Here is a 16,863-nt window from a genome sequence, read left to right as displayed (position 1 = left end):
CTATAATAACAAATCCAATCTCTCTTACTCCTTAATACACAACTCCCCCTGCCCCCTTTCATTCCTCCCAACCCCGCCTTACCCTCCTGCCCATCCTTACCCCCTAGCCCACCCGTACTTCCCTATCCCACCCTTACCTCCATAGCCCCACCCTTACCTCCTGAACCCACCCTTCTTCACCTAATCACCCTACCACCCATAGTAAAATTCAACATTCATCTACCAAAAAATAATCTTTTAAATTCTTTTTAAACTGAGTTACGTGTTCTGACGTCCTAATGCTCACTGGTAGTTCATTACATATACTTGGACCTAGGTGTTTCATTGAGAATGAAGACTGGTTGCCATGACGTAAATCCACAACAATATCACTACTATGGCTTGTTCCATAGTTATGCACATCACTGTTTATTTGGTAAGAACTCTTAAAGACATCCGGGGCTAGGACATTCATACACTGAAACACAAATACAGCAGCCTGGTAATCTCTTATCTGACCAACATTCAGGAGCTTCAGCGACGTAAAGCAAGCACAGGTGTCTTGCACATCCTGGACATATCTACCTATTGTTCTAACAGCTTTATTTTGTAGCATTTGCACTCCTCTTTAGTTGGATAATAAGTTACTGCTCCATAGGAGGCAGCCGTAGGAGATATATGGATAAACCGACGAATAATATATAGTTAGAAGTATCCTCTGTGGAAGAAAGTGCTGCAGACACCAAAGTATGCCAGTCCCACGGGTAATTTTTGATGAAATAGCGTCACTGTGACATCTCCATGAAAGGTGGTAATCCTGATAAAAACCAAGATAGCGGAGATGATCAACTTGCTGAATTATTTTGCCACATAAACCTACGAGTCGATACACATCTAGCGGTGTACCAAATCTGCAGAACGTCATTAAAAATGTCTTGCGCACATTTAACCAAGGTTGACTTAATTAGGTAAAGGCCTCTAGCCTTTCCAGTGCAAGATTCACTTTTCTCACCAGCTCCTCCCCAGATGAGGCAAACACAGTTAAAACGGTATCATCAGCAAACGAGGTAAGAAACACATCTTTCAGGTAAAAACGCATGAGATCAACATAGATAAGGTAAAGAAGCGGACCCAACACTGAGCCTTGTGGTACTTCACACATCACTGGAAATGCTGCTAAGTTCACATCACTCAAGACTACTTTGAGAGATCTTCCTGTGAGATAGCTTTCAAACCATTTCAACAAACCTTCAAACAAAGGTCCATTGATCAGATAGGTTTTTGTGTTCTTTTACGAATGCGTTGCCGAGGTACGGCAGCTTCTTCTACTCTTTTCATACACATCACAAGTTGGTTATGATAACAGTGAATATTGCCTTTAACATTCGTAGGTACCTGGCGCTAAATCAATCAATCAATCAATCAATTTATTAATACTAAAGAAAACTATTACAAAAGTAAATCAATTAATAGGCCCAAGAAGCTATGCTTGTAATGGGCCACAGAGCACAAAAAAAAAAAAAAAAAAAAAACACTTATAAAATATATAATAATAATAATAAAAAAAAAAAAAAAAAAAAAAAAAAAAAAAAAAAAAAAAAAAAAAAAAAAAAAAAAAAAAACACTGGAACAAGACAAGATTTTAAAAGAAGAGAAGTGACATACAAATTGGGATAGAATTAAAAGAGAGACAAAAATTATTTAACTGGAAAGACCCGACGAAATAATGCATTTGCAGAAAGAAAAAGAGGGACATCCAAAGGGATGGAGTTCCATAATAGAATTGACTGATATACAGGAGACCTCTGAGCTGCTGTAGAGGATCGTTTTGGTAAAATAAATCGTCGAGAAGAATTACGCAAAGAAGAAAAGTACCTACCTGAGCCTGTCCTTGAGAAAAACTGCTGCAGGGTCGGTGGAAGAGTACCTAGAAAAGCAGAATGCGCTAAATAAAGAGTATTTTTACCTATAATATGATCCAGCGGAGCTATTCCAGTATCATTATAAAGATCAGAGGAAGGGTAAAGCCGAGGGAGAAGAAAAGTAGCCTTCACTGCCCTATTTTGGGCTCTTTGAAGTGAGCAGAGAAGAGATTTATTAGTATTGCCCCAGACAGAGCAGCAATAAGAAAGGTAAGGATGAATAAAAGCATGATAAAGAGAAACCATAATATCAGGAGGAAGAAATGAATTAATCCGGTGCAACATTGAAGACTGGCGGAGTATTAAGGAACGGGTGTGAGTTATATGCGGTTTAAAAGAAAGAAAACAGTCAAGATACACACCAAGAAGTTTCACCATAGTAGCTTGTGGTATAATATCATTCCCAAAAGTCAGGGTGATTGGCTCCCGTACGTCTCTCATGCGGTAAGGGGTCCTAAAGTTGACAATGGCACTCTTTCGGCTGTTAAGAGCCATACCATTTGACCAGCACCAATCCTTTACTTTATCAAGAAGACCTTGAGCTATAGAAGTGGCAGATGGCAGGTCCACCGCAGCAATGAAAAAATTACTGTCATCAGCAAAAAGAACAGGGTGAATATGGGGATGAATACCATCAACAAGATCATTAATGTAGATTAGAAACAAAAGTGGTCCAAGCACAGAGCCTTGTGGGACACCTTTCAATACAGGCAAAGTAGTGGAAGAAGTACGGTTAACCAAAACATACTGAGATCTATCTGAGAGGTAGGACCTAAACCAATCTAGTGGGACTCCATGCACACCAAATAAGGATAGTTTAGACAGAAGAACATTGTGGTCAACCATATCAAAGGCCTTTGAAAAGTCAAGAAATAGACCCAAAACACACAAGCCCTTGTCCAGATTAACACGCACAAACTCTGTAGCATCAGTAAGTGCATGTAAGGTAGAGAATGAGGGACGAAAACCATACTGATGGTTAGTGATGAGAGAATTTCCATCAGTCGAATTAGTACTAAATACAAATGAAGAGAGTCGACGATACACTACTTTTTCAACAACCTTTGAGATGACGGGAAGAAGAGAAATAGGTCTGTAGTTTGAAATTAGAGACGAATCACCTTTTTTATGCAAAGGTAGAACAGTAGCAACTTTAAATGAATGAGGGAAAATACCAGAAGAAAGAGAGAGGTTAGTTATGTGTGAAATCGGATGAGAAACAAACTGACTAATTTTTTTAAGGACATTATTACTCAAACCAAAACTATCAACTGAACGACTGCTAGGAAGTTGGGAAATAATACTAGAAATCTCAGTAGTACTACATGGGGAAAGGAAAAAAGACTTCTCTGCCAAGGGAAAACAACTTACTCTACTCGGGGGTGGAATTAGAACTGAAGGAAGTGTGGTGAAATACGAATTGAAGGCACTCGCTGAGGATTTTTTGTCTACAACAGAACCATCAGCATTTCTATAAAAACATGGAGAGGAATGTTTGTGTTTCTTGCGAGAGAGAGCTTCATTAATTACAGTCCAAACCTTGCGCAAATTCCCCTTGCATTCATTAATTCGACGCGAAAAATACAGCTTTTTTGCTACACGGACTGAAGAAGTGAGCACATTTTTGTAATGTTTATACTTCAAAAGATCATCCTGTGTCTTACTTTTACATGCAGCCTTGAACAAAGAGGCTTTCATATGGGTTGCATTGATCAGACCTCTAGACATCCATGGGCATTTGGGTGCAAAATTCCTTGGCTTATTTCTAAGAGGAAAATGCTTATCCAACAGAGCCCCCATACGACACAAAAATAATCTAGTTGCACAATCAGCATCATTAGCTTCAAGAACACTAGACCAATCATTACTCTGAAGACCATATATTAAATTAGAAATTTCCTTATCTGTAAAAGTTCTGAAAGAAGATTTACCTTTCTCATCCACAGTAATCTCAGTTTTAGGCACAGATAGTGATAGATAAATAGGAAAGTGATCAGAAAGATCAGTGAAAACAAGACCAGAAGAGAACTTCAGATTAGGAGAATGAGAAGTGAAAATATTATCTATTAAAGTGGCAGAATTTCTTGAAGGGTCAACACGAGAAGGAAAAAAAATTGAAGGAAGTAGCCCTGAAGAAGAAAATACATCAAAAAGATGGTCACATTCATCATTTGATCCAACATTTAACATATTGCAATTAAAGTCTCCCAAAACACAAATTCGTTTTTTAGAGAAAGTCCCCACACCAGAAAGCTGATCAAGCAAATCACAGAACAGATGTGTTGGAAAAGGAGGGGGCTTATAAAACAAACAAACAGTATCACATGCAAACTGGCTTTTCAGATCAATGACAAGAGAATAAACTGTCCTACTATTAGACACCACTGATGTAAACAAGGATTCAAGGTCAGATCTTCTACAAAATTCAATATTAGATTTTATAAACAAAGAAATACCCCCAGAACACTTTGTTACCATTCTAGGGACATGAATAGCCATATAACCATCCATATCATAAGCTGTAAAATTATCACTATCAGATAACCATGTTTCTGTCAAGCCTATGACATCAAAAGGGCAAGAATTATTAGACCACAAATACGATTTAAGACTGTCCCACTTATCTCTTATTCCACGCACATTCAAACAAAATACATTAAAGCAACTATTTGAAGAGAGTGAGGGCAAAATGTTATCACAATAATCAATGGTGGTGTGATAATTGCAGCTAGAACTAACCATAGATTCAAGGAGAGGGTCAAAAGTGTGTGCCTCCTGTCTACCAGCACTACTTGGTTGATCAAATATAACTGAATTAAGAATAGATGAATTCAAAAGAAAGGAGAAATCACCCATATATACTACACAAGACAAATGTATACAACAACTTTACAAATGAACACAATATCCATACAAGCAGGCTGAAGTAAGAGAGGGTGGATTGAAAGGTAAGACATATAGGCAACAATAGAGAAAACAACTGCAAGAACAAAGACAATAATAAACTACTAGGTTCAAAGGGAATAAAAATAATAAACAACATTATGCAAACATAAGAAAAACTATTAAATCATAAATAAATTTACAAAACAGAGCTGAAAAAAAGAGAAATGATTTATTTCACTCCTGGGAGGGGCTTTGATGGACTTGGATGAGCTGTAATTAACTGATAGAGAGTATCAACTTGAGATGCCTCTTTGACAGTAATCACTTTACCATCAGAAAGCTTTGTGAGTATTTCTCCTCCACTAGACCATGTAGACCTCTTCCCAAGCTTTGATTTAGTATAATTAAGTAGCTGAAGTCTAGACTTTGTGAGTGACTCAGAAATAAAGACACCACTACCTTGCAAGCATTTCTTTTCTCTAAGAATGAGCTGCTGCATTCTAGAACTGCAAAATTCCACAACAAATGGACGAGGTTTCAAACCTGAGCCTTGCTTACCAATCCTTCTAGCAGAAACTATATCATTCTGGGTCACAGGAATACCAGGAAATCTAGTACTGCAAAATCCAAGGAATCTGCTTTCAGAAGCTTCTGGATAAGGGTCTTCTTTTAAACCAAATAGAACCAGCTGATTTGAGAGTTTCATTTGGTCAAACTGATCACTCAGACAATCAACATTGGATTGAATTGGTTTCAGAGAATTTTGCAGCTTTGACAAACCTGAGTCAAGCAATTTCAGGGAGGATTCAAGCTTTGTCATCCTCAGATCATATTGTTTGAGTGATTTTTCAACAAGCACATCAAAATCCATTTTCAGGCTAGAGTATACCTCTTGTTTGATTATTTCTATACTGTTGGCATCAAAAGTAGCAGGTTCATGACTAGGGGTAAGTTTTTTAACAGAGGCCTCAACCAATGGACCAACTTCAGTAGACAGTGCTTGACTGACAACTTCTGCCATTGTAGTTTTGAGCGTTTGATCATTCAGCTTCTGCTTATTCTTTAGGGTGTTTAAGTGAGAGGTGAGCAATGCAATTTGATCATTAATGGATTCAGTACCACTAAACTGTATGGAGCAGTCTGATCTCATCTCTCTGGTGTTAGGTCTATAGCTCTTTTTTGTATCACCCATGATTTAAAGATATAGCAGAGATATAGGCATCAAGCACAAAATAAAAAGACTGTACCTGGAGGGTCCCCAATTGCACCCCTGGGGTTGGGGCTGATAGACTTGCCTGCCTTTCCCACTGGACTGGTTGGCAGGCTAAACCAGCTCTTCATACAATTCTGAATTTAATGGATAGATTAAAGATGCCACAATTGCTTGTTTCTAACCACTTCGATTTTCCTTGCGAGCAATTGGTTTCCAATAGATCAATGTCCATTGTAAATGTTGCTTTAAATTGGCATGTAGTTAATACCTCGCTCGTTAACATGAACTGAAGCAGAAGAAGAGATAATACCAGGCGAGCAAATAATATGGTAAATATCACTTGTAAATCCAGAATGAGGAACATATGAAAAATTGTGGGATTTGGGCACAACGCAATACGATAGAAGACACTCAAAAAGCGAATCACTTCTCACCGAAGATCGATTAATATCAGTATTAAGGTCCCCAGTTATTATATACTGTAGAGAGTTTGACAGTACCGGATTCACAAGACTTTTAAGCAGACCACAAGCCTTTGCAAATTTAGTTGAGGATCTGATCGCGTATCCTTCATATGGGAGATAAGAGTTTATAAATACAATACTGCCGACACGCACAACTCAAAAAAATTCGTCGGAGTAGAAGAGTACTGTGGAGGGTAGATGAATGTCCCGTTCAAAGACACGGGTTAGTCCACCGGAAGGGCGACCACCAGTAGCTTTTGCTGGACTCAGGAACGCAGTATGATGCTGACTACGACGTACGAAATTTGAACTTGAAGCAATGAGAAGATGCTCCTGGAAACATACCAAAGCGTAGGCACCGTACAACTCATCAATAATAAAATCCTTATCTTTGGTGCCATTTATATTAAACGTAATAACTAAGACTGTTGCACTCATGATGGAGTTGCACTTTATCCTATTCTTAATAACAGGGCAGAAAAAGCTATAGGAAGGGTGTTTCTGGCTCCAGTTTGCGCAGTTTGGATCGGCAATACATGGCACATCTTCTGTTGATATGTGTGGCCCACCAAACCAAAATGAATAAGAAACGTATTATTAACTTTACGAAGAGGTATAATAAAAATAAAGCTGCATTATATAATAGAAAATGTGACTCTGACTATGTATGTCAAGAAGAATATTTAATTTTTTTCATATAAGTTTTATTAACTAACAAATTTACAAACATTTTCAAGCATTTCACTCTTATGGCACTGAAATTTATATTATGCTGTTAGGAAAGAGCATTTTATGCTACAAAGTCGTTTAATCGAGGATTGTCACCACAAATGCTAAGAAATTAATGATAAGGGTATTGTTAACGCTTTGAGTATACTCAAGGGAATAGAATATTTGGTTTGTTTTCATGGTGCCAAGTCTATTAGAACCCTGCTATCAGGGGTAATTTTCTAATGAGTTTCAAATTGATTTAGTGAGATTAAGGCTACAATATCCTCTAATGGTTCAGCAAAGGTACAATCTAAAGTAATGTACTCCTTTGGACAATAGTCAGATCTTGAGTACGGGGCAAACGCAATATAATGGTGCCATGAGTTTTTGCAAACATTTCTTCGGTTATACCATTTTCAAATAATTGTGAGTCTTGATCTAATGATTGCATTGTTAATTCATGTAATGTCATGTAGGATCTATCAAGGGATAAATTGTAGAGAGGAATTCCATTTACTTTACATACAAGAGATGAAAGTTCTAACAATCTAAATGAATCTGGAGAATTTGTCCATGGTCCAACGGCACTGGCAATTTTTAAAAAAGCCAAAGCAATTTTTGAAAGAATTCCATTGTTGACAAATGATGAATCGGTGTAGGTACGTGTACCCGTGGCAATATGTCGTTGATAAGTGATTGTACGAGCAACGAGCGATTTGACATTATTTCCACTAGCTTTTAATTTCTCAATTGCCAAAGAAACAGAACTCATAACTTGCCGTGTTCGTACATGAAGTATTGCCAAGGAGAGAGAGACCATTACTTCAGGTGCGGCGGCAATTACTTCTCGCAAAATAAATTGGACGGTGATAGTTATAGCTCTATATCAATATTAACATTGGGAGGCTACCATTGAGGTATATTAGATGCTTCGGGATTTATTTTCACAACCAAGTTTAAATCTTTAATTTTTCCATCTCTAAGTATATTGCTAGTGTCAATATTCATTTTATATTCATATTAAATGGCTAAACCTCTAAATAGCTTCTAGAATAAAATTTTCATCTACATGAATTACTTGCATAATTTGAAAAATGGCCGGTGAAGCTCACCAGTATTGTATTTATGTAGACACAGATTTGCCAAAGCAAATTTTGTAGTACACACCGTGTACGGCGGAGGTGGTCACATTCTCCCTGCTTTGCTGGGGGGCATAGAAAGGGCCGTCGTTCTTGGCATAAAAAATGACAGAGGGTCTTGAGTGGGCAGCATTCTCACCACTTTGTATAATCCTTGCTCTCTTTTGTGGAGGGAGCTCAGCATTTTCCTTAAAAAGACATAAAATCCTAGTTTTTCACGTTGTGAAAAAGTACATCTTATGGAATTAGTTTCCATAAAAAGAACATATATGTCTAATCTTACTTTTCCTTAGCCTTCCAACATAGCCCCATTGCTAAGGGGGCTAAGCCAAAAGGAGATAATTTAACATAAAAGTTTGAATTAGCAAATATCACAGCTATAATAAACATTTTCTTTGAATTTTGGTTTTTTCTCTAATAATATAAAAAAGAAAACAAAATTCACTAGTGAGAAGCTTGGCCTTTACATGATGGAATCTGTCACTAACAGTTTGACCCAGCATGCCTATTAATGCTTTTTTCACCAACCTGCTAGAATACGCTTGAATGCAGCTTAATAAGAGACGTGAATTTCGCGAGAAAGTAAGGTTATTATACCTCCAATAAAACTTTTTATGAGGGGTGGGGTTTTTTAGGTGGTTATTCAGTACAGAGATTTGTAGTAGCTCAAGCTTGGGAATTCACACCTTTTTAGCGGGGGAGGGAGTATATAGATAGAGAGACTTACCGGTTGGTATCTTTGAGACACATCCGTTTTAGAAAATCTTGATGTATCATGTTCAAAATCTTAAGGAATTCCATTCTAGTACCCTTTTTATATCCCACAGAGACAAATAGAATTACTCGGTTCCCATGCGAAGAATAGCAGATCCCGTAAAGTTTCTGTTTTCCCGGAAATAGAGGGATACCTTAGGTTTACCAGCAGTTTTGTTTGTTTCTGTGCTATTTGTGCAAATGCTATTTGACTTGTTGTTATTGCCTGCTGTTTTAGAAAAGTCGTAGAAAATCCCGGTTTTCAGGCGTGAATAGACAGACCTAAGATGGAGCTAAAGGGCCATAAATATTTTCATTTTGATATCGTTTTTACATTCAATTAAATAAAAAAAAACAAGTTTTTTTAACTGAAAGTAAGGAGCGACATTAAAACTTAAAACGCACAGAAATTACTTCGTATATGAAAGAGGGTGCTTCCTCATCAACGCCCCGCTCTTTACGCTAAAGTTTGACTCTTTCTCTCAATTCTTCTTTTTAAAACAGTAAAAAACTTTAGCGTAAAGAGCGGGGCGTTGATGAGGAAGCAGCCTCTTTCATATACGAAGTAATTTCTGTGCGTTTTAAGTTTTAATGTCGCTCCTTACTTTCAGTTAAAAAAACTTGTTTTTTTTTATTTAATTTCTGAACGTTTTTGAATCAATGCATGTTTTGATTTTGGCTCTCCGCAGAGGAATAATCAAAACGAAATTTGCATATTTTTTTTTTGGCTCAATGGCTTTCTCATAATTTTGATCGAATGATTTTGAGAAAAAAAGAGCGGGGGACGAAGCCTAGTTGCCCCCCGATTTTTTGGTTAATTAAAAAGGCAACTAGAACTTTTAATTTTTTACGAATCTTTTTATTGGTAAAAGATTTACGTAACTTATAAATTAGCTTTGTTTCGAATTTTGTGCGAATAACTTTTCTCAGGTTTCTCCAGTCTAGACAACGTATATATTTGGAGTTTCCATAAAAATCCCAGCTCTTATTTTCAAAATTTTTGCATCGCTGTTTACCACACGTTCACTGACATGACCACCATAGTTTATCTAGAGTAGAGTTATTTACAAAATAAGGTACGGCCACACGTCCCTATAAGAACTTTTGTATTCTCATGTTTTTATTACATATATGAGGGGATTCGCCCCATCGTCAGTACCTCGCTCTTTACACTAAAGCTTAAATTTTATCCCAATTCATTAAGAATGACCCCCTGAATCACAAAAGCAGTAGAATAAGTAGTTGAAATTACTGAAAATACTTTAGCGTAAAGAGCGAGGTATTAGAAGGAGGTGAGCCCCTCATATGGGTAATAATTTCTGTTTGTTTTAAGTTTTATTGCTGTTCCTTACTTCCAGCTGAACAAGCTTTTTCACTTTTATTTTTTAATTGTTTTTTTTAAATAATGCTAGTAAATCCTGCTCTCTCTTCATGGAAATTTTCTTCTCCCATTACAAATTCTCGAAGGAAAGTTCCCCCAGCATATCCCCCTCTTCTCAACCCCTCCCCCAAACCAAAAAAATCCTCCTGAAAACGCCTGTATACTTCCCAATAACCATTACTATATGTAAGCACAGGTCAAAGTTTGTAACTTGTTGCCCCTCCCACGGGGACTGTGGGGGAGTAAGTCGTCCCCAAAGACATAGTTATAAGGTTTTTCGACTACGCTGAATAAAATGGCTATCTCAGAATTTTGATCCGTTGACTTTGGGAAAATAATTAGCGTGGGAGGGGGCCTAGGTGCCCTCCAATTTTTTTGGTCACTTAAAAAGGGCACTAGAACTTTTCATTTCCATTAGAATGAGCCCTCTTGCAGCATTCTAGGACAACTGGGTCGATACGATCACCCCTGGGGAAAAGAAAAAAAAAAACAAAAAAACAAAAAAACAAATAAACACGCATCCGTGATCTGCCTTCTGGCAAAAAATGCAAAATTCCACATTTTTGTAGATAGGAGCTCGAAACTTCTACAGTAGGGTTCTCTGATACGCTGAATCTGATGGTGTGATTTTCGTTAAGATTCTATGACTTTTAGGGGGCGTTACCCCCTATTTTCTAAAATCACGCAAATTTTCTCAGGCTCGTAACTTTTGATGGGTAAGACTAAACTTGATGAAACTTATATATTTAAAACCAGCATTAAAATGCGATTCTTTTGATGTAGCTATTGGTATCAAAATTCCATTTTTTAGAGTTTTGGTTACTATTGAGCCGGGTCGCTCCTTACTACAGTTCGTTACCACGAACTGTTTGATTAACATTGAAAATAGATCTACTGAAAATAACAGCGGAAGCAAAAATTAAATTATAAAGGACCTTTTTTTTTATTGCGTGCCTTTATCTTTCTCTTAAATAAAAAAAGAAGAAATATTCCGACTTAAGCGAGCCCTTCTTCTGAAAATAAATTAGTTTCAATTTATTTTGAATCTTTGCTGGTCTCAATTTGCAATTTTCCAAGCATGTTGTTAATTTATAATAATGTTTGATAGACTATTTTATCCAGGCTATAAAATACGCTCAGGTCCATGGGCGTAGCTGGAGCTGCCGTAAGTTTCCTCTCGAGTTGAAACTGTTGTAAATATTACGAAAGTAAAACAGTTCAAATTAGGGATGATACCTTTTTATTGACAGTGAATAGATATAAAATTATTTAACTGGATAATTCGAACACATATACAGTGTTCATCATCAGCAGTAAAACTAAAAGACTATAAATTTTGTTTATTTTTATTCATGTCTTTTAGTTTTACTGCTGATGATGAACACTGTGTATGTGTTCGAAATATCCAGTTAAATAATTTTATATCTATTCACTGTCAATAAAAAGGTATCATCCCTATTTTGAACTGTTTTAATTTCGTCATGGAAAGGCAGTGTGGTCTTCGAAGTTATCTACGTTGTAAATATTCTTATAGATTTTTTTTTTATAAAATACAATGCATTGACTTTTTACTCCCCCCCACCCCAAAGAGAGGATTCAAAGCTCTTCACAAGCCCTATAGAACTGGAAAATGTGTTATCAAATGGAAAAAGTTAAAATCGAGCCTCTGCAAAATAAAAGCACCAATGAACGGGCAGACGAGCTGTTTGCCCCTTCCCAATTGAAGCGAAAATTTTATGAAAACGGCAACATTCCATAACATTTATAAAAAAATGACGCTTATTGTGAAAAAATCTTTTCGAAAACTATTTCTAAATTAGGTCTACTTTCCCAAAAATATTCTATGTGCACCCTCCAAATGGTCCACGTCTACTGAGTTGATTCGATAGATACGTGGATGTATATACGTATATACTGAATTGTTCTAACTAGTTTTCTTCAAATTATATATAACTTACAAACCACCATTTTCTTTCAGAATCCTGATGGTTATATAATGCGACGCTGGCCTTCGAGATACAGCACTGCAGGTAAGGTTACTTTAATTTCCTTGTTTTAATATAAGCCTCGATCCGTTTATTTTAGGTTTGTTTATCACCTCGAATTTCAAATGTTTTATTTTATTGTAGCGAATAATATTTAAATTTGAGGAAGTTTATTTTTGTGTCAATGTACACTCTGAATTCAAGCTCACCTTAGACCTTAGATGTTCCTGCACCTCGGGAGGCTCAGAGGGCGTCGGCAAAGAATTTCCGATCATCACTTAGACGGAGAAAATGTCTTCCCACTCTGGGAAGATACTTGTGTGAGAAATATTCAGGTATCGCTTTAATTGTCCTTTGAAGCATTTACACCCTTCCCGGCTTCTTGTCCCTTTGGCTGCTGCTGGAGAAGCATGTTGGAAAACATGAATGCTGGCATTCGGAATGTTGGTCCCCTGCACTGCAAATTTCCTTGTCTGATCACATGAGATATGTTGGTCTGGCTTGTGTATTGGCAAATTTATTTTTGGGTATACTATTCGTCTGTTTAATGTTTAATTTCCTTCACAGGCAGTTGTTTCTATGCGCAGTGAGATGTTCTCCTGCTCAGTTTTAAGTTTTGGGCACTCAGTACTTGCTAAAAAGTTGAATTAGGACCTGAAAAATTCAGGTCTAGGGGAGATTTACCTTCCTATTTCGTAGGAGGCTCCATCGCAGCCTTTGCTGGACTCTTTAAAATGAAATCAATTAGAATACCACTACTACCCCCACTAATAACAATTCACTGCAGCACACAGTCACCTGAGTCCTACACACCTCCGCACGGTCTTCCTTCACCCCAATTCACTCTAAGTTTCACTCCTCACCCCCTCTCAAGAAGTTTCAATATACTTTAAATCTTTCTTCATGACATCTGGCCATAGATGGATGGCTAATAATACTACCGAGGTAAGTGAAGCTATCTACTTGATTGGTCTTGTCATTACTCAGTAGCACCTCTTTATCTACACTTATTTATACTCTAAGTGACTTAAACTTCTTAGCATTAGTTTTCAAACATTTTCTTGCACTCTGGACACTCAAAATTTCAATCGTTTGCTAACATTTACATCTAGGCCACTAGGGCACTGATATCATATGCATAATTTTAGTGTAAGAGAGTTTTGACTTTACGTTTGATTCCATGACCTCCCGTAGCCTTAGCCGTCTTGCTTAGACCAATTTCATAAAAATAATCCATATAAAGGGGAAAAGGATGCAACCCTACTTAGCTCCTGCTATAAGACAAAACCAGATGCTAAACTCATTTTCTAGCTAACGGCAGCAGGATTATTTTCGTACATAGCACTAATTACTCTAATGAACATGAAAAAGTTCATGATAGCGAACTGTAAGTAAACAGAGGCTCGGACTAATAGTAATCAAAATCTAAAATAAGGAGATATGATAAGAATTAATGTATCGAAAAATTACCTGTTCATATTGATTCCAATTATACAGAATTCATTAATGTTTGCAGTTCCAAACAAAAAGATGCGATCCCGAGAATTTTCTAAAAGAGTCCTTCATTACTATCAGACAAACATATTGCGAAGGTTATAATGTCTTGTATAGTTTTTTTCCAGGAGGATCTTGTCGAACCGATGGTCCTAGGAAATCAGAAGAGAGCTCATTAGAGCAAAAGGAAAGTTCTAGGTGCTTAAGTAGCCGAAAACGTTCCACAGGAAGTGGTGTTTTCACAACTTTATGAAACCAAACCGAAATTCTGTCCCAAACAGGGCCACATTGCATCGGTCGAAAACTCTGAAATAGCCAATCACTTTTAAAATATTGAAAAAATCTGTAATTTAGCCTCCTATCTTTAGAAAAAGCATTAAGGTGCATTCATTACTAAAAAGGTGCACACAGTATATACAAGATAAATAGCTGCTAAGAAATTTTTTTTACATTTTGGATTTAAAGAAGTCCATTTGTTTGATTTTCCGTAAAATTCTGTACATTGATGTATAGTTGCACTTCACGTATTGAAGAGGGGCGGAGGGTTATTTTTTAGGCAAGGGAGGGGGGCCAGATGCCTTAAAGAGTACATTTTAATGCCTAAATTGTCCAACTCTCTATTACCATTTCAAATAAATATAGAAATGGATCTAGAAGGGAGTCAAGGAAAATGAAATAAACACAAGTAACAAGTACAAATTTAAATACAACTAATCAAATAGTTTAAATAATAAATTAGAAAAATTAAAGGGTGAGATTGTATAATGAAACGAGAATTGATTGTTCAGCATATCAGAGGGGTTGAATACTTTCAACCCCGCCCCCCGCTTTTCCGCTAAAGCTTGGCTATTTGCTCCAATTCCTTAAGAAAGACTGCTTAAAGACGGTGGCTGTTAGATTGGAAATAAGGATCTTTCACAGCAGCAATTTTTTTTTTAATCATTGCAAACATTTTACTGCAACTTTAGCGTAAGGAGATCGAACAGCCCCCCTGATATACGGAATAATTTATGTTCGTTTTTTGCCCCCCAAAATTTGGTAAATTAGGTCACTGTTTTAGTTGAGGATGATCCAAAGTAGAAATACTGTAGAAAGAGAGTACCAAATTTCACTGTCAAACTTAGAGCTAAGGGGGCACCCAATTCTAGAAATCACACCAGATGGCTTATACGAAGAGTGGAGGAAGTGTGCAATGCCAAGCATCTTGGAAAATGTACCGAACTTGCCGGAACCGTACGGCACACGTGGCCCTCTGAGATGCACACTAGGTGGTGAAAAGTTGGCACCTTTTCGTATAGAACCACCTTACCAATTACAAACGCTTATGTGAATTTGCAATAGGAATGCAAATTTGCTATAAAAATTATTATTTGACAAGCCATCGAGTGAAATTTAGCTGAGTGAATTTCCATGGGTCTTGCAACCTTGAACCCCTCCTATAGTCCCAAATTTTTCAGGAGTTTTTGGGCACTTCGTATTCAAATTATCAAACAAAATTAAAGTTCCAGTATTTGCCGCTCCTCTACAAAAATTTCTGCGTAGGCTACATGCCCGGTTTCTGAGTGAAATTTTTTGCAATAGTCTAAGATATTAACAATTTTATTGTGCTTTTGAGTTATTTCACTGAATTTTAATATTATATTGAATAGTATTTATTGGTCTATAGTGATCACCTTTTTTTCCGATTTTTACACATGAGATAATCGCGAAGGACAAAAGAGGAAATGATAATATAAGCATGTTTCTTCATAAGCAAGAAATGCTATTGAGGAGTTTCGACCCACACTTAACATGCATCAACTATTAATAATGAATCGAGTATTCACCAAACATTTTAAAGTATTTTATAAAGTAAAGTATTTTAAATACAAGTTAAAATTAGGTGTCCCCTTGCGTTTAAAGGGATGGGAACGCCCTTAACCTCCTGCTATTCGAATTAGAGTACAATTTATCTGTAAGTCGAAATAATGAACACTCAAATAAACGAGATTGGAAGATCGATTTGAAAAATTGCATGTTAAGCTCTTATATCAAACAGTTCATGGTAACGAACTGTAGTAAGCAGTGACCCGGCTCAATAGTGACCAAATCTCTAAAAAATGGAATTTTGTTACCAATAGCTACATCAAAAAAATTGCATTTTAATGCCGATTTTAAATATATGAGTTTCATAAAGTTTAGTCTTACCCATCAAAAGTTACGAGCCTGAGAAAATTTGCCTTATTTTAGAAAATAGGGGTAAACACCCCCTAAAAGTCATAGAATCAGATTCAGCGTATCAGAGAACCCTGTGGTAGAAGTTTCAAGCTCCTATCTACAAAAATGTGGAATTTTGCATTTTTTTGCCAGAAGGCAGATCACGCATGCGTCTTTATTTGTTTGTTTGTCTTTTTGTTTTTTTTTCCAGGGGTGATCGTATCGACCCAGTGCTCCTAGAATCTTGCGAGAGGGCTCATTCTAACGGAAATAAAAAGTTCTAGTGCCCTTTTTAAGTGACCAAAAAAATTGGAGGGTATCTAGGCCCCCTCCCACGCTAGTTTGTTTCCCAAAATCAACGGATCAAAATTCTGAGATAGCCATTTTATTCAGCGTAGTCGAAAAACCTTATAACTATGTCTTTGGGGACGACTTACTCCCCCACAGTCCCCGTGGGAGGGGCTATAAGTTACAAAGTTTGACCAGTACTTACATATAGTAATGCTTATTAGGAAGTGCACAGACGTTTTCAGGGGGATTTTTTGGTTGGGGGGAGAGGGTTGAGAAGAGGGGGATATGCTGGGGGAAGTTTCCATCAAGGAATTTGTCACGGGGTAAGAAAATTTCCATGAAGGGAGTGCAGGATTTTCTTGCATTATTAAAAAAAAAACAATGAAAAAATAAATATGAAAAGTTTTTTCAACTGGAAGTAAGGAGCAGCATTAAAACTTAAAACGAAC

At 36.9% G+C, this 16,863-nt stretch overlaps 1 protein-coding gene across 1 annotated transcript in view; it reads left to right on the top strand.

Annotated features, from left to right (window-relative positions):
- LOC136041198 (thioester-containing protein 1 allele S1-like) overlaps positions 1-16,863 on the top strand; it is a 169,761-nt gene that overhangs the window by 33,351 nt on the left and 119,547 nt on the right. The window contains exon 5 of the mRNA XM_065725770.1: positions 12,427-12,478. Within this exon, the coding sequence (XP_065581842.1) occupies positions 12,427-12,478 (52 nt within the window). The remainder of the gene's footprint in view (positions 1-12,426; positions 12,479-16,863) is intronic.

This window comes from Artemia franciscana, unplaced genomic scaffold (genome assembly GCF_032884065.1).
Source record: "Artemia franciscana unplaced genomic scaffold, ASM3288406v1 PGA_scaffold_1179, whole genome shotgun sequence".
Lineage (NCBI taxonomy): Eukaryota > Metazoa > Arthropoda > Branchiopoda > Anostraca > Artemiidae > Artemia > Artemia franciscana.
Note: the sequence above shows the minus strand (reverse complement) of the source record. Positions and strands in the feature narration are given on the sequence as shown.